Source organism: Miscanthus floridulus, chromosome 18 (assembly GCF_019320115.1).
Source record: "Miscanthus floridulus cultivar M001 chromosome 18, ASM1932011v1, whole genome shotgun sequence".
NCBI lineage: Eukaryota > Viridiplantae > Streptophyta > Magnoliopsida > Poales > Poaceae > Miscanthus > Miscanthus floridulus.
This window is the reverse complement of record NC_089597.1, coordinates 134472730-134492064: the sequence shown is the minus strand read 5'-3', so window position 1 is coordinate 134492064 and position 19335 is coordinate 134472730. Positions and strand designations below refer to the sequence as shown.

General features: G+C 44.3%; 1 protein-coding gene across 1 annotated transcript; it reads right to left on the bottom strand.

The window, feature by feature from the left end:
* Window positions 1-261: 261 nt before the first annotated feature.
* On the bottom strand, window positions 262-3150 carry LOC136522108 (exocyst complex component EXO70B2-like). Its single transcript, XM_066515894.1, has one exon. It carries the CDS (start codon window positions 2490-2492, stop codon window positions 1350-1352), a length of 1143 nt encoding a protein of 380 aa, XP_066371991.1. The 5' UTR covers window positions 2493-3150; the 3' UTR covers window positions 262-1349.
* Window positions 3151-19335: the final 16185 nt, after the last annotated feature.

Genomic DNA, 19335 nt, shown 5'->3' with positions numbered 1-19335 from the left:
CCAGCCAGCCTGCCCAGGCGGCGGCGGCGGCAGCCAGGCAGCCTGCCAGCCCACGCACCTGCCTGCCTACTCTTACATGAATATGGCTGAAGGACAATACGGTCATCCCATAACAAAATACATGTATTTGAAATGAGAAAAGTGATTAAAAGAACTAAATGTCATGTAAAACAAATACCAACATTTCAAATATTCAAGCTGTTCGTTTGGCTTTGGCTTGTCGTAAACGATCGTAAAATTCCAACCAGAACAGTATCTTTCTCTCTCACACAAACCAGTCAGCAATACTTCTTCACAAACCGGCAACGAAACGAACCAGCCAACCGAACATGCTGATTGTGTTAGCAAAATCGACAGATGAAGTGCTATAATAACGAAGCACGTATCCTATAATAGCATTTTTTTTTCTAAGTAGCCTGGTCGACATGAATGCTCCTTGCGCCCTGCACTGCTTTCCCCTTTTCGTTCGCCGGAATCCTGGAGCGGAGGAGATGGCCTTCAATGTCCGTCTGTTTCTGGTGATCCATATCCTTGGCTTGAACGCTCGTATCCTTAGAATTATTGCAGGCATCGGCGTCCTCAGGCTGATTGCAGGCGTGGGCAGGTAGGGGATTGAAGGCGCCCCTACACACCTCCGCATCGGAGCACGGCCGCTGGTCTTTGAGCTTGCTCAAATCTCTTGCCAAATCCGGGAGCAGCGCCCATGCTCTCTCCTGCAGCTCATGGTTGACCTCCGTTGGACTTGCTGGAATAGGATTGAGCTCTTGGGGCGCCCCCTGGGATGCTGATGCCGGCGGTCGCTGGTTTGCTTCGGGGTCATCGAGGCCGATGGAACTTGAATGCGTAGCAGACTGTGACCCATCAAGACGTAGATCAGGTGGTGGGGAGTGCGGATCTGGTGCTTGGTGGTGAGGAGCGATGGCGGATGAGGCGGATCTGGGCGATTTGGGTTCCGGAGTGAGGAGGACGAGGAATTGAAGGAGAGCAGCGGGTCGGGGGGCTCCATGCCTCCATCACAATTATTTAATTTGATTTGAAAGAGAACGTATAAATATCATTGATCCTCACCACCAAGATTTAATTTGAAGTACAAACCTACAATGGCAGAAGGTACAGACAGCTATGTACTGTTCCATATTTATTTCAAGAACGAAAGAAAAAATTACAACAGGTATTAAAGTCGACTGATAAATCGGCTGAAACTGTTTTGTGTGAGAGAAAAATACTGTAGATTTTAGCTGATAAGCCGAACATGCCAAAGTCATTTGAAGCAACATCATTTCATTCTTCCAAAGCAACACAGATGGAAATTAAGCTACAATGACCTGTCCTTATTGGTGCACTCTGCGTCATCCTTCGAATAGCTCTTGCAGCATCTCTTCCAGCTCCTGGGGACTGATTTTTGGGTTGGTACTTTTGTTATCCTCTACGTATTTTGTGTAGACCGGAATGATTTTGTCGATGATAGCTGTGCGAAGTCTTGTCCTCAGCTCAGGATCTGGGACCTTCCACGACTTTTGAGTGGTGTACGTCTTCTGAAGTTCAGACTCGAACTTGGGGAGGGCCAGTGAGTAACCGAACAAGCAAAGAGGTGTAGGATCGAACAAGCACGTCAACAACGGTGCCCAAGACACTTGTAGATACCTCTCCATGTAGCGCTCGACTTTAGATAAGAGGGCTGCCACACGGGCTTGGATAGAAGAGTTCAAACTGTTGTCCTGGAGCCTCTCCCGCATTAAATCTGAGTTGTTGAGCAAGAATAAGAACCTGAGACCTTGGTCTGGAAATGATTCTGAAATGTTGGCAAGCTCTTCTTCTAGACAGGACGTGATCTCCATGGCCATGCTGTCCAAATGTTGATGGCCTCCATTCTGATGTACTCGCTTAACAAGACCAGCTGTTTCAGATACAATTGGATGCAATGTCGAGTAGTTATTCAGCAGGAAGTTGATATAGCCCATTACTGACCGGGTCGTCTTGTGAATGTCCGATGTTCCATGTGGAGTTTGAATGCCCTCCAACAAGATAAGAGTCCTAATCCGCTCCATTGTGCTCCATATGGCATCGCGTGCATTGCCATTCTTTGCACGCAACAACCTTTCAACTTCCCAAGAGGGCGGTGCCGGGAGGAATGACACCTCTCCCATCTCAGATAAGGCTTCGGACAGAGCACCGCGCACAGGCAGCAGGACATTCAGCATCTGGTATAGTGCCGAGACCCCATTATTGCCATTGGGATCTATAGCCATAGCAACTATGACGTCAACAAAAGAGAGCATTTTCAACATGGTTTCTTGGATAAACCGTGCAAACTGGAATTGACCATCCGGAACTGAACTCACAGCCTCAGCCTCTTCTTCTCCTTCTCCTCCTTCTTCTTCTTCTTCTTGTTCCTCAAAAATACTAGGCATGTCCAGGTCCAGGTCCACGAGGCCGTGATCCGGAAATAATTCTCCTTCTTCTTGTTGTTGTTCCTCAAAAATACTAGGCATGTGATGTCCATGTCCAGGTCCACGAGGCCGTGATCCGGAAATAGGGACTCCGTGAGACCAACGGTGTCCACGATTTCTCTGAGGGCCCGGATCCAGTTGGTCCTTGCAACATCAGACGTATGCTCCAGTTCACATGCAGATGCACTGCTAGGGAGGTGGAGAACCCAGCCGACGCCCAACTCCGTGAGCCACCTCTCCACGACAGGGGCACCCATGTCGACGCCTCTGACGCTGCAATTCACCGATGACGACGCAGCGACGAATTCCTGGACCAGGCTTCTGATGTGCTGCATCTTCGCCTCCTGAGTTTCTCCCCAAGAAACGTTGCCGTCTTCATTGCGGAGCCCCAAGCTAAGGTGTCTTGCGGCGGCGTCCATAGAGCTAGAGGACAGATGAGAGCCGCTACCGCTAGATGTGCAGCAGTAGGTGGTTCAGACAATGGTACCTGACTACCTGAGGATGAGCTGGATCCTGTCTGCTCGCGGCCGCCATCCCTGCTCTTCACCTCCATGGCTCTATGGTAAGCTTAAGCTTAATCTAGCTAGCCCTGCCAACTGCAGATCTGCAGATACCAATCTCCTGATGGATGCTCAGACGATAGCCGTTGACTTGCAGTCACAGTCTCACAGTCACAGCTCACACAGGTTTGCGGCCGGGACTCAAGACGACTCGATTGAAAGAAATGGCGGCCGGAAGGGAAAGAACGAGATAGACTTGCTTTTATAGCTAGGTCAAATTTAATCTAACGGCCAGAACTGCTGCCATTCAATCCAACGATCGAGAATAATCGGATCACCATCGTACCGGTCCATTAACCGTGCCCGTGCCGACACTGTGGGCCGGACATGCAGCCCAGGCATGGCCCTAGATCGTGCCCGTGCCAGCCCTGACACGACGCTGTGCTCGGGCTAGTGTCGTGCTTTTTCGAGTCGGGCCTGTGCTGGCCCATCGTGCATGGTCCATTTGGCCATATATAAGAAGAGGCGACGAGAAAGGAAATATCATCTTGTGGTTCAGTGGTTGGTGGGCTATGGTGGGAGGCAGCAGCCAAAAGGCTTAGACAAGTCATGGGCCTGTCAAAGGGGCCCAGTAGTTTTCATTTCTGGGCCGAGGTCCCAGGGCCCTTCTCATTGATTCCCTGCTAAGCCGCACGAAACAAGACCAATGTCTAATGATGATCGGTGTTACCTAAGCGTAGCGTGTTCTGCTCAAATGATGAAATAGCGCGCTTGAAAAAATTGGTACTCCTCGAGAACATATACTCGTACTAAGATGACATATATTCCTTTCCTTTTAAAAAAACATGTATTCTTGCCATATATATTTATTGATGTCTTCTAGATAACAAATCACTTAGACACATAGTTTGATTCATCTAAATTTGTTTGTCTACCATATTAAGACATATTTGTTGGGCCTAATTGCAATAGTGTGAAGATCGACAAGCGTTCATGTGGGGGCCTGTTGTACTTTGGAGACTGCAGCATTGAGCCTCTTTACGTCCTTCGGATGGCCTTCATTATTTAGAATTAGGTCTTGAATTTATTTTGTCATATTTTCTTAGTGTATCATGAATATTGTTGGGGTGTAATAATTGCCCTGATTCCTCTTTAATGGGGATGAAGCCAGATACTCTTTCCTTTATCTAAAAAACCATATTAAGACATATTTAACGAAATTTTAGGCTTTACTAAATACTTACATTTTATTAGTATATTTTAGATTTTGTTGAATGCGTACTTAAATAGTAATAAGAATTCGGTCATCAATACTTTATCATCATCAAGCTTATTGAACAACACTATTATTATATGTACATTCTTTTTTATTGGAAATCGTAGTACAGATGCAAACGCTCGCATATATGCACACAAGCTCACCCCTATAAACCAAAACATATCCTAATGCACTATGAACACCTCCAAAATACTAAGCTGATAGATTTCCATATTCATGAGTCACCGCGTACACTTCATTGTCGGCAGACATAGTCACCTACCACGAGACAAATGAAACATTATTAAATCATCAAATATTAGAATAAATCTAGAAAAATAGGAGTAGCTACATCGTAACTAACCTGGTAGCCATATTGCACCAAAAAAACCTGAACAGATGAACTACAAGGAATTGGCATACAACAAATCTCTTTAATTTAATTGTGGCCTCCTAATGTATAATTCATGGCTTCGCCCCTGCTTGTGGACCTTGAGACTGACGAAGTTAATATAGATACATCATTGTAGATGGACATATCTCCTAGCATAACGAGCGCTTGTCTCAAGTCAATAATTTTAAACTTGGATGAACAGATTCCACCACAAGAGAACTAATCAGCTGAGCTATGCCTATTTAGCTTGCGCTTGAGAAACTGGCGCCCATCAAGAACATACTCATATACACACACTTGTATCCTTATGAGCACCTCAAAAAGACTGAGCTAGTAGACATTAAGGTTGACAAAATCACTAGAAACACCTCGTTGTCAACACGTACTATAACATCAGGCCTAGTTTGGAATTTGGCCCATGTGCATGTTAATGAGATATTATTGAGGGTTTACTCCCACCTTGGTAGTTAAAAGGTGGGTTAGACCAACATATAAGGCATCTAGAGTTCAACCCACCATCCCCAGGTTAATCTTTTTATGCGAAGCGAGGACGAAAGTGTATATGGGATGGTGGTAGGTGTGGTTTACTCCGCGTGCAGAAAAAATTTGAAATATATGACCACATTTAAGTATAAGCATGTTTTGGATGCCATTTTCTCAAACAACTTTCACCGCTACGAAAACAATCTTTAGATACGGCTAGAAATGGTTGTAGAGGCCTACATGTGTGTCTCTAGAAATCGATTTTTAGTGGCGGTTTGGAAGACCAGCCGCATCTGGATATGGAGTTCGAAATCAATCCATTACGGGATACATTTGTGACATCATTGAATGGCTCAACTCGATCTAAGAAGAGCCATAGTGAATCATAGAGCCATTTGATTGGCTCAATTCTCTACGATAGATTTCAAGAGGATGTCAGGAAGGATTATGTAACAAACTCTAACAAATATAAACTGAGGAAAGATAACATTCCTTAGAGCATCTCCAAAAGACTAGTTAAATTTAGCTATTGAAAAGTAAAGAAAATGAGTCGCCAAATCAATTTAGCTCTTCAAAATCTATACTTACTCCAATAGATTCTCTAATGCCGGTCCTGTATGTTTTGAACATGCCACGTCGTTGATTGTTTAACCATTTGGCCCTGTTCGGCTGACCTTAAATCCGGCTCGTTCGGCTTCTTTTTTCAGCTGAAACAATGTTTTTTCCTCACAACATTTCAGCCAGAACAGTGTTTTCAGCCAATTTCAGCCAAATTTCAGACAAGCGAACAGGGCCTTCTGCATCCGTGCATGCATGCTCCTAGGTGGGCTGAGTGGCAGGCCAGCGATTACCGAATACAATAGTCGAAGAAAAAGGCAGCCATGAGAAAGCGCACGGATGGCGAGCGCATTTGACGGTATAGCGGACGAGGAAAATTGGAGAGCGAGAAAGAAAATCTGTTGGGGAACTTTTATCGACTAAAATCGTCAAAACGGGTTTTACGGAAGGTAACAGCCATTCACTTGGAGTTGCTCTTACGATACGGGAACTACAACTATTCCATAATCTCTACTATAATGGACCAGTCAAAATTATACTAGGTCCTCCCACAAAAACGTCCCCCGCTGAGAGCCACAACCATTGTGCACCCATAAAAATGCACACACGAATTCGGCACCATTAAAATTAAAGGCTAATCAAACACCTTAACCAAATTCGATGGCCACGATTGACGTGGGATACCAGATTTCTCACCCCGCGCCCTCCCCACGCCGCTAGGCCGCCCCCTGCCCCTTCCCTCTCTCTCTCTCATTCGCATACGGAGCAGGAAACGCGAAAAGAAGAGCACCAGCGGCGCGCTGGCGGCGGCCCCGACGTGCTCGCCCCTGGGGAGGGCACCACGGGCGCCGGCATAGGACGTCAGGCCGTCGGCCGCTAGCAGGGCAGTCCAGGCCAGTTGTCCGCCTCCCACCAGTCAGGCCATCCGCGGCGTCCTTCTTCGTATCTTGCTCCCTGCTCCTCGTCGTCGGGATCGAGGTCGGGGAAGCTGAGGGGCAGCAAGCGGGATGGCGACGGCGTGTGGCGCGGCACCGATGGGGGGCCTCACGGGCGCGCGTGGGCTCCATCGCGGCCTCGTGGGCGCTCGTCCCAGGTTTGGTTGCCTGCCTCTCCCATCCCATTTCGATTTTGCTTCACTTTCGTGCCAGAATCGGGATCAGTTCTGTTAATCCTGCAAGTTTTGCGTCCAATCTAGCCGATAAATCGTCGACCATATCCCCTCCCTTGAGTTATTAGGATGGATGGGAGAGGCAAATTAGGAGCAGCAATTATTAGGATCTGAAGCTGTGTCGACTTCTCAACAGCTGTGTTCTGCCGCGTTTCGCACGAGAACCTAATCAATATCGTCTTCTTTCTTAATTTTGTTTGTGTGATTGGGTTACCACTTGTAAGTTGTTGTCTGGTGTCCACGGATTGATCGAAGAAATTTCCGTGAAACCTTTTGAATTTGTTTGTCAAAATTATGATCAGTGACCTGTGCTTATTTGTATCACTCGGTTGAGAAAAACATTTCTTTTACAGTTTCTTAACCTTGCGTGTGTATTGCAGCTACAATGATGTGTCAAGCTCTGTTTTTGTTTATTTTCTTCCTCCAGATATATAGCAACGAGGTGCCAGAGCTCAAGTTGATATGAGCAGCGAGATCCCCCAACCAGCGGCAGTCTGTCCAAGCTAGGCAAAAACACAGTATGTAGTCAGCTAGGAGTTGGAAATCTCCCTGACATGAATTTTGTTTGTATACCTTTCCTCACTTATTTTTATGCAGCATGATGAGCATGCTTACTACCATGAGAGAGCTTTGGAACTTTCATGTTTTGACAGGATACAACTGGAACTGGCTTCGCTGCTGGGCTGGAATTCTGAACTTTTCTTACTGGTTAGTTTGCACTCAACAGTATTAAATATATTGCTTGGAGCATGTCGTGTCTTAGTGCAAAACTGAACCAGCATTCTTTGCTTAGGATAATATCACATGGGATTCCTCTTACTTTCCTGTTTCTCCCAGGTTGTCAATTCATAGTTCTGCCAAGATGTGGTAACCCGTATAAAAAAGGCTCTGTGGTACTGAGATACAAGGTGTTCACTTTGGCTCATGATTTTTTAAGAAGAGATTTCTTTTTTTTCCTATTCTTCAATAATCCTGTTGGGTAAAATAACCCTGAAGAAAGAAGCTCCCTGAGAATTATCAGGAAGCACAAAGTGGTATGTTTGCTGAACTCTGTACCTCATCATGCATTATGATCAATATAACAAATGAACAAACCATTCCTTTTTCAAAAAGAAATGTTGCATTGGCACTGATAGTAGCAAGTGAAATGACACACTGTCAAATCTGATGTCAATTTTTTGAAAAAAAAATCTTTTGTATTAAAGACACAAATTGGTTAGCCCTTTCTCTGTTTTAATGTTTGCTTTTTGACAGCAAAAAAGCAGAGGTCACCTAGGTACATCAAGATTGATCTCCAGCAGCATAGGTTCGATCCAAAGTCCAACTGAATTAATAAGTGTTGACATCCATAACTCTGTTCGTTTTTATGTGAAATTTAAATATATCTCATCTTTACACGCTCATGCACTATATATGAAAAAGGATGCAGACATGATGACTTTGCAAGCTTTGCAACGGCAACGCTATCAAATCAAATAAACATACTTCTCTGATCTCTGAATCTGTACTCTATTGTAATACATGTCTGCAACTAGATTCCTGGAAGTCATTTCTACACAGCTAATTGCCTGCAACGGGGCTTGTACTATGTAATAGTAATTCTCATTATTTTGATTGTTAACTATTCAGTGTCTTGAGTAATTTTAAAAGGAGGAGTCATTAGAATATAGATGGTTCTTCTAGCTTTTTTTCAAACTCATTATTTAGTTGTGGTTTCCATCTGTTGTTAGATTTTCGAACTCATTATTTCTTTGCATATCACTTTAGCATTTGGGCTGAGGCAATATAAAAGTTTTCAGATTATATGATTTATATATAAGATAGATAGATCATACATTTATGTTCCGCTTGTGTGTTGCAAGTTAATTTGGGGCCTAATAAGTATTTTGAAAGTTAGCTGTAACTTTTAGACCTTGGGATCAATAAATGATACATGTGCAGTTTGCCTCTATCTCTTGCACCCTGCAATCTTGATTAGTAGCACAGCTAGGCAATGTTCTGTAGAGAGTATATGCAGAACAAGAGCCTTGATAGCTCTAAAAATTGCAGTGAGAGTTTTGAAGTTTGGTAATTTTGATGCCTAACTCAGAATTCAGAATTTTGTTTCACCGGTGCCTATTCTATGAATTACCAGCCCTCGACGAAAAAATGGGGACGCCAGGAGAGGGACGCACTGCGCTTAGCAATGTATAACAAACATACATACTCCAGGTACATGCATACACACATATTACCACAAGATATATATACAACAACATTTATAAACACCACCATGTCAACAGCTTGCCGCGAAGAACAATGCGAGAGAGGAAACGAATAGGAAACAACGTGAGTACCACGCCAGGATAAGGGCTCAAGAAACCAATGAGGAAAGGACGAAGAGGAATAAGAGGAAGCTTGAGTAACGTGCTCGGCGAAAGGCTGAATCAAGTGCACTTTCAAACGCACCGGATCAACCAGGTGCACTATCTTCGGGAAATCTTCCGTGGTATAAGAATATGGTGTTTAGAACATGTGACTGCTATCGAATGATTAGGCATTGTTTATTTTGTTCATGGATCTTGCCCTGTTTACTTCAACAGCGCCGCAATATCCCTGTTTACTCGAATGGCGCCCTGCCTACTTAAGGTCTTAGGCAGATTGTAAATTAGACGGTTAAGGCGAAACATAACTTTATTATGCCTTGTTATGCATAAGTGTTTTTTGGATTATATACATGGTCATATACAATTGTGTGAAAGTTGAACTATGAAAAAAATATTGTCCTTTGTTGTTTTTATGTGCGTCCCTAAAATGAAGCCATGGCGTTAGCACGGGCACTATACTAGTCAGCTTAGGGTAAAATTCTGGTGCCGTTGGCGGAGGTGGAGGAGGAACCTGCATGCCTGATGTAATATATGTGATCTTTATATATTTTTTCTTTACATGTTTAGAACTTGCAACCTATCAAACCATTAACATTTTTTCAGATTATTAATAATAATAATAGCAGCCAATAGCATCAAAACGAACAAGGCAATGCCAACCTTGATACAATAACACTAACTTGATCTATTATATGAGCAAATCCCTTTAGTTATAGCAGACATAGTATCTTTTGTCCTCATCATATTTAGCTCAACACACGCTTTTTGATTAGTACATCCGTTTCGATCTTGAATGAATTGTGCACTCCAACACATCCAGCCCAATTCACGCCGCCCCCTCCCATGTCGTCTTCAACATCCAGAACGCCGACCTCTACCTCTGCCCCCCCCCCCCCCCTCCCAAGGGGGGCTCACAAGGTTATAATGAGGGATCGAGCTCGAGCTCCCCTGCCCCATGTTGGACCTGCATGTGCCCTTGCTTGGTATTTACATTAGGATTGTGAGGTACGGAGCCTCTAATGGTATGGTTCCATCACCTACGGATTGCTTGTGTGTAGTTGTAGGTCTATAAGAATGTGTGTGAGTGTGAGTGTGCGTGCTTGTGTTGGGTTAAGGTGGTGTGTAAGCATATGAACAATTTTTTTAGATAACGGAACTAGGTTCCAGCATCTACCATCCTGAGATGGTACACAGCTGAGAGTCGAACACAATTCAAAGCCGTAAGCCTCAAACTCTTACATCCAAGAGAGAGGAAATAAAAGCAACAAAGTTCGGCCCAACCAGGATGAACGACTACAGGCTTGGGAAAAAGAACTAGGACTAAGCTTCAATTCGATTCCGAAAACTCCAACCAAACTTTCTGAAGACCGTCATAACCATTGTCTCTAAAGCATATGAACAAATACGTACTATAGATGTACTCAGTTATTTATGAGGCATCAAAAAAAAAAAGTTTAGCATGTGACTGCTGTGTGGCCCCTCCCCATCCATTCTAATATTTTAACTTATTACGGCTAGGTGCAGCCTAATTTTTGTTGACTATATAGCTTCTGCGACTTATATGCATGGTTGGGAATGCGCTCCTTTGCAGTAAAGTAGAGACGAAACCAACGCTTGGGTGAAGCACAAATAGAGACCAACAAGCATTTGCGCTTGTCCAGACTGTTTGCACTAGCCAGCCCGGTCCGCGCCCCCTAGCTCCCCCAACCCCACACAGCATGTACATATTGTCATTCAACCACAAGATCACACTAACTCTAATTAGGGTCATTGCTCCCTTAAGGCACCTTCTTCTCCGGAGGATGACACATGTGCACTGAAGTCGTTCTGGGTTCCTTTTCATGACTCGTGAGTCATCAGAGTCGTCCTTACAAATTAGTTACTTGGCACACTCTGAGAGTGGATGTCTCTGTTAGTACGCTTATTCAATAACAAAATGCCCTAGATATATATAACTAGCTGCATGCCAGCCGACCAGCTTTTGGCATTACTATTAAATTATATGAGCTGATGAGTTCAACTAAAAAACCTAAGGTGATGAAAAAAATGAATAATTCACTTATACTTCAACGATCATTCTTACGTGGAAGCTCCCTCCAACCTCATTATGTGAAATAGAGAGCAAGCAATTCACATGCAGCCCTCTGGCATCAACCGTGGTGATAGGATTGTTTTATTTAATTGTCTTGTTAGGATTCGAACTCGAGACCTCTGGCGTGAAACAATTTTGTCGCATGATGAGACTTAAATTTCAAAAAATAGAAAACCCTTCAATACGATGTCGGATGAAGATAATTTTTATATATAAATTGTAGACCTCGATGAGATCTACAACTTTGTAGTTTTGAGTTTTTTCATTTGAGGACAGTAAGATGCTCGAAAAAATAATATAAAAATTCAGCACCATATTTTATCGCGTGATGAGACTCAAATTTCAAAAAATAGAAAACCCTTCAATACGATGTCGGATGAAGATAATTTTTATATATAAATTGTAGACCTCGATGAGATCTACAACTTTGTAGTTCTGAGTTTTTTCATTTGAGGACGTTAAGATGCTCGAAAAAATAATATAAAATTTCGGCGTTCCCAAAAATATCAAAAGTTACTTTTTCGAGAGTTGGAGGGCCAAAGTTGTTCGGTTTTGAAGTTCGAGGTTGAAATCCGAATTTTGCTGTAAATTAGAGGGTGTAAATTGAACTTAACCCTAAAAAAACCGCGTCTGCAGTACGAAAAAAAAAAAGAGACGCGTCCGCAGGAACGGCGCGGCGGCAGCGCGCCTTACCTGCCTAGTCTTTTCTGCTTTACAGCTGTGGCCTGTGCACTAGCAGTCCTTTTCTGCTTCTCTCTCTCAGCCAACAAAACAAACAAGCGGGTTGGTTCAGCAGCACTGTCCGCTCCCTTCTTTCTTCTCTTTGAGATTTTTGCATTGTCATCGTACTTTGGCCCAGTTTAGTTCCCAAAAATTTTGTAAAATTTTTCATATTCTCCATCACATCGAATCTTTGGACGCATGCATGAAGCATTAAATATAAATAAAAAATAAAACTAATTACACAGTTTAGACGAAATCCACGAGACGAATCTTTTAAGCTTAATTAGACTATGATCGGACACTAATTGTCAAATAACAACAAAAACACTACAGTGCTTATTTTGCAAAAATTTTTGCATCTAAACAAGACCTTTGTTGTATTTTTCTTTGGCTTCCTTTGCATGTAAGTTTAGAGACAAATATTGAAGTTAATAAGCACAACAATTTAGGACAGCAAGTGAATATAGTATGTCTTGCCTTTTCTTAGTCCCATTAAGATGGCATTTGTAGCTTGTTTCACCATGGCCCAATTCTCCACATCTCTTGCACTTTCTTTTGCCTCTAATCTTCGTTTTCTCACCGTTTTGTGCCTCATTCGCATCTTGTTTATCTGCCTCGTTTGCTGCTTCCTTGGCTGCCTTCTTTCCTTTGCTTCCACTACCTTTAAGGAAGCTTTTCATCCTGAGTTTTCTGTACCTACCAGCTGCCTTCTTGTCAAGGGGTGCCTTAAGCACAAACGACAAATCAACATCTGGCCGCTGTGACCTATCAGGCAATGGCTCTATAAGTCTCTTATAGGCTGCCTGGAACCTCTCAACCGAGTAATACTCGTGCACAAAGTCCTTCATATTTACATTAGTGGACTGTACACTTGTTATCAAAGCCAAAGCATGCTGGCAAGGCTTACCAGTATGCTGCCACTCAAGGCAGGTGCACTCATGAAGATATGACTTCACAACATGTCTACTATTAGTGTTTGTGGTGTCCCAAATCTCTGCTGCAGAACTACCGGAGTTTACAACAGTCAAATGCCCAAGTCCTCTTGTTCTTGCCTTCAACTGATGTATGACTGCTGGGAGGATCTTCCCATGAAGCCTTTCTGATATTCTTCTCCTTTTCGCCCACAACACCATTATCATCTCTCTGAGTTTGTCTGCGAGCTCCACAACAGGAAGGTCTTTCCAGTCCTTGATCTAATTGTTAAACACTTCAGCAAGGTTATTAGTGATATAATCACATTTAATGTCAGGATTGAAGGCAGATCTCATCCATAGCTTATAATGGTGAGCCTCCAACCAAACCAACACATCAGGAGTAGCTTCAACAATTAAATTGAAAAAGTAACCGCAAACTTCTTGTCTATAAGCTCAGCTGCAGGATACATCTTAGAGAATACATCACCACCATACCTCTTAATAAAGTTGTTCATTAGATGTATAAAGCACTCCCTATGTTCAGCCTTAGGAAACACTTTCTGAACTGCATTTTCCAGACCTTTGCATCCATCTGACGAGATAGCTTGTCGACGAAATATGGTCGGCAGTCTACCTAGGGGTATGCCCAAGGTAGTAGATTGTCGGCAGACAGATGCGCAAGCCACAAACAAGACGGTGACGCAAGACAGACACGAGGTTTTATCCAGGTTTGGCCGCCAAGAAGGCGTAATACCTACGTCCTGCGTCTGATTGTATTGTTGTATGTCAATGAGAGATGTTTTTTAGAGGGGTCCCCTGCCCGCCTTATATAGTCCGGGGGGCAGGGTTACAGATCTGGAAACTAATCCTAGTCAGTTACAATTGCCATAGGTGGCCGGATAAGGATTCCTATTCTAACCGACCAAGATCTTGCTTGATCGCCAAATCTGTCTTGACTCCTTGCGCGGGACTCCGAACAGGTTGGCCGGTCCGCGCGTCGTCTTTTGGTGGACCGGACCCACTGATCCAGGCCGGCCCAAGCGTAGTCGTAAGGGTATAGGGGTTAATACCCCCACAGCTAGTCCCCGAGCACCATGTATTATGCTGCGACATGCCATTTTAACCTTCTCCGAACATTGAGGCTTGAGTTCTTGACGTCTCTAACCACCATACTCAACCAGAGAAGTAGGTTGTCCGAAGAATGTATGGTGCTCTTAAGAAAAAGAAAAAGATTTTCGTCCTATGAAGTGTGCCCACTTGTATTTCTGAAAAGAAATGTAAGTGCGTCTTGAAGCGTAGCGTCCTTGATCATCAGAGGCGTAGGGGTCGAAAAACAAACACATTCACCGCAAGGTGAAGTGTGCCCACTTAGTCCCCGAGCCTGGCAGTAGGTGACGTAGGCACATGGTGCCTGGGTCTAAAAAGAATTCCCAGTTAAGTTGAGAACCCAATCGTCATACAGGCGATATGAGATGCACCGGCAGGTGCATCGTACCGATGTAGTCCCCAGGCTTGCTGGAAGGTGAAGTATGAGCCTTGTAGCAAGGTCTAAATAAATGTCGCTCAACTGTATGCGAGTACAAATCACATGTAGCAGAGGAGAACGATCTACGAGCAGTGGTCGGGATAGTTCTCGAGCACGATAGTAATCCTTACAATCAGTCAAAGCATCGGGGTCGATTAAATAAACACATTCATCGCAAGGTGAAGTGTGCCCACTTAGTCCCCGAGCCTGGTAGTAGGTGACGTAGGCACATGGTGCCAGGGTCTAAAAAGAATTTCCACTGGAGTTAATAATCCAATCGTCGTACAGGCGATACTAGATGCACCGGCAGGTGCATCGTACCGATGTAGTCCCCGAGCTTGCTGGAAGGCGAAGTATGAGCCTTGTAGCAAGGTCTAAATAAATGTCTCTCAGCTGTATGTGAGTACAAATCACATGTAGCCGAGGAGAGCGGTCTCCGAGCAGTGGTCGGGACAGTCCCCGAGCACATTAGTGGTCGGAGAGGTCCCCGAGCACGGTAGTGGTCGTAGCAGTCCCCGAGCACGATAGTGGTCGGAGCAGTCCCCGAGCATGGTAGTGGTCTGGGCAGTCCCCGAGCATGGCAGTGGTCTGGGCAGTCCCCAAGCACGGTAATGATCGGTGCAGTCCCCGAGCATGGTAGTGGTCGGAGCAGTCCCCGAGCATGGCAATGGTCTTGTGACAGAACCGCCCAATTTATACAAGATCAAGTACGGTTGTCCCCGCTAACACGTTGACACACCCATACTTTCACTCATATAAACCCGGTAGTCCGCCGAGTGTCCCAAAAGACCTCGGTAAATCAACATCACAACCAAGATCGCGTGATTAAGCAAATACACATCACATACACAGGGTTGCAGCGGAAATAATATTACAAATGGGTTCACAAATAATAGTACAAGTTTGGGCTTCAAAACCACTTAGTGAAAACAACATAGCTTTCAAATGAATACATTAATATAAGTTCCAAATATATGGCTAGCATAAGTGACATCATCCGACAAAAGCATATAGATGAGAAGTAAGTATAGAATCACCGAGCCCACCGGCGGTTAGCCACAATCATCAACAGGTCGAGAACATCACCTGCAACAAGGTGGGATAAACCCTGAGTACTCGAATGTACTCAGCCAGACTTACCCGTCTTAAACCAAAATAAAGCGACACCAAGGATTATGCAAGGCTTTCTTTAGTGGGCTAGCGGACTCATTTGCAAAAAGCATAAGCTATCATGAAGAAACCATTTTAAGTACTTTGCATCATCTTTATTATGACCTATCCATCTAGGTAAGCACATGTACTATAGCAATCACTTGATTAACCAATAACATCTAGTTACCAATTTAGATTTAGCATATCCCATACCATCCAGATAACCATCATTGTTCCATAATAATTACTACGATGCCGTAACTTGAGTCAAGTGCTCACTATCCAGGAGCGATGGCGATTCGAATCGATTCCTAACCAGCTGGTGATTTATTCCTTACACAAACCTCACTCACCCGCTAAAGTGAGGTATCGGTCACCGAGTCAACTATCCAGGAATCTCGAGTTTGCCAGGAACCACATGTACCCGGGGGCCGACCGACTGCACTTTGGTCTTATCATCTCGCCCCCGTGTCCTACCACACCTGCTCCGGCATAGTGCGCTGTGGGCAATCTGCTCGGCCCGAATAATCTCCCAGCTTCGTGGTCGAAAGGTACTTTATTCGGCCAGCTAAATGTAAGGCATGCGTTCAACATGACTCGAGGCCCAACAACGGTCGGTCCTTAATCGACACAGACGGAAACTAATAGCACCCCAGAACCCTGTCTAGTTGCCTCCAACTTTTCCGTCCGGTCTCCAATTATCCATCACACATGGTTAATTCTAGGATATCATTCTTTCCATAGCTAAATTCTTCCAGTAACCACCTATAATGCAGGTGACCGGATATCACCGATCGCTACCAGTCTAAGCAAGGCTAAGCAGTTATTCGATCCTGACCTAACATGGTAAAAGGTAATAAGGTAGGCAAGGATAGTAATAAATGCATCAACGGTTTCAATCAACTCCTACAACTTAATGCAACAATATATAAACTCATATATATAGAAAGAATTGATTTTATAAATTAGGAGACTTATAATGCTCCGGGGCTTGCCTGGGATCCGACACAAGTCAGTTCTGTTAGCTTGCACCGTCATGGTGACATCTCCGGTCCTAGCACTTGCTTAGTCCTTCCATCATCGGGATAGATCCTCCATACATCGTCTTCGGGTTAGGCTCCAACATCATGCTCTTCACGTGGTTCATCTAGCGCACCTAGATGAGATGCAAAATGCATGTGTATGAATGGTAACACAAGATGCATCACATAAGCATTCAAGACAAACCAGTTATTCACGGCAATCATAGAGTCAAGGCTGCGAACAGCAGCAGCTAATTTTACTCATAACAGGAGTTGTACTAATCCAAAAGACATGTAACAAGACAATCTGGAAAGCTTATGGAATTTTCTACAATTCATCTTTAATCCTCTTAGCATGATTCTCAAGTTAACTAAGTCAATTATACCCATTTATAGAAACTGGTCCACAATTGTCAGAGAGCAGCCATTTCTAAAACCCAACTTTAAACAGTCATAACTCACAAACCATAAGGCCAAATACCACCAAATTTTAACAGAAGCTAGATACATGAATTATCTACAACTTTGTTATTCTCATATTAAGATGATTTTACAGTTAGAAGGGCCAACTAATGCAATAATTGCATCTCTATCCAAACACATAGACAGAAACTGACATGCCACTTTAAACAACTATAAATGGAGTTATACATGTCCAATAAATGTGGTTCTAGACTTTTTAGAAAGCTTAGCAAATTATAAACAACTTTGTTGTAAACACCTAAAGCTAATTCTACAACTAAGAAGGCCCCACAATAAGAACAAGGAAACCCTCTCTGGTTTTGGGCAGAAACAGACACAGAGATTTAAGCAAGTATAACTCAAGATCTACTTAGCCAAAGATCATGATATTTAACTTTTTGGAAAGCTTAAGAAAAGTAACACAACTCATGTATTTTCACCAAGTCATGATTCATAACTTAACTGAGCCAATTAATTCAAACATACAGAACTGTTCAGAGTAGAAGCAAAGCAATACAGGGCATTTGTTATTTTTATAACTCTTAAACTATAAATCCTAAACTCCTGAAATTTTTACTAGACAACAACAATCACCTTAGTAGCACTCCACAAAAATTTCACATTTATTTGAGCATAAAAACTGCAGTTATGAAAAACACAAGACATGGCAAGTAATAGGAACCTAGCTGCATAGATCTATTTTTACAGCAAAATATTTAAACTAAAACATGCCACATTATAGATCTAATGCATAGACAATTTCACAAGGATTCCAAAAAGTCCTCATTTACTATTTTACGATTTTTGTACGAATTACTATGAATTCTCAAAGTGGAGCATTCAAATTTGTAAAAATCAGGGAAAGGAAATCTTGCGTCGAGGTCCCTGGAATTTACACAAATTAAACTCGACAAATGTATCCTTACTGCACTATTCATCAGAGTCTATAACATTGCAGATAGGACCCTCCCTTTCTCCTAATTGTTGCGCGAAGCCCTCCACGCGAATTCAAAGCAGAGGAGCGGCCGGCTCGCGGCTCTGGCCGGCTGTGGTCGTCGATGGCGGTGGTGGAGTGGCGGGGAGGACCAGGGGTCCCGCGCGCACACGCTGGGCTACCCAGCTTGGCCCGACGTAGCCTGTCGTGGCGCGACCACAGTAGCCGCGGCGGCGACGGCAGCTGCTCCGACGGCGGGGAGCAACAGCGGCCAAAGGCGTCGGTCAAGGAGGTCTAGAGGCGCGGCGTGGTGAGAGGAAGGTGGTCCTACGGTCCATTTGGGTGGAGGGAGGCTGTAGGCAAGGAAACGCGGCGGCAGCCCGGAGCTCGACCGGAGGCGGTGGCTTACCGGCGGCGGTGCTCCGGTGGCCGATGGCTTGGGCGAGCATGCGCGCGAGGTGCAGCACGACGAGGCAAAGGCGGTGGTGCACGTGGCTGTGGCCGTGGGGGCTTGGAGCGGCGAGGACGCGGCGGCAGCGAGCTTGAGCCGTCGGCCATGGCGGACGGCTGCACGGGAGCGAGGAGAGCGCGAGAGGGAGCGAGCAGGGAGTGGAGAGGGGGATGGAGAGGGCGTGCTGGTGCCCTTCCTCATCGGCAGCAGGGCGCAGGGCGCGTGGCCGGAGGTAGGACGCGCGGCAGCGGCGGGAGCGCATGGCGGCCACGTTCACAACACGTGTCGCTGTTCGGGCATTTCCCCGAGCACGTGGCGGGCGTCGGTGTGGGCAAGGTGGGCGCCGGATTGGGCTAGATCTGGGCCGATTTAGACCTCGGGCCCAAAACAAAGTTTGAAGCCCGTGAACTGCTCCACATTTTCTATTTAAAGTGTACAGTCATTAGAGTTGTAGATTAGCGGTTAATCAAGTCCAAAGTTGACACTGTCAACAACTTAATAAGGATTAAGCCTTGCTCGGTTAGGACTCCAATTTGTTGGTCAAAACATGATCAAACTTAACCCAACTTTTTACATGCTCTTCTTTAATGAAATATCTCCAACTTCTATTTTTGGTTCAAAGCATGATGCTTAATAAAAACTTGAGAACGTGGCATGCCAACCTAATGACAATGAGTTCCAGACTTGGAATAATTCTAAGTGCTGAAAACAACAGCAAATTCGATCTTGTGACCTCGATTTGACTTACTTCCAAGCTGATCTAGCTCTTAGTCCAAAAACAAAGTTTGTTCTACATGATATGGACTACAACTTTCATTTAATGTCCAACCTCAAAACTAGTATAGATCATGCTATTCTACTTTGACCAAAGTAGGATCACGAT

Coding starts and splice junctions, on each gene's coding strand:
- LOC136522108 (XM_066515894.1), bottom strand. CDS start 2,492: ATGCCTAGTATTTTTGAGGAACAACAACAAGAAGAAGGAGAATTATTT.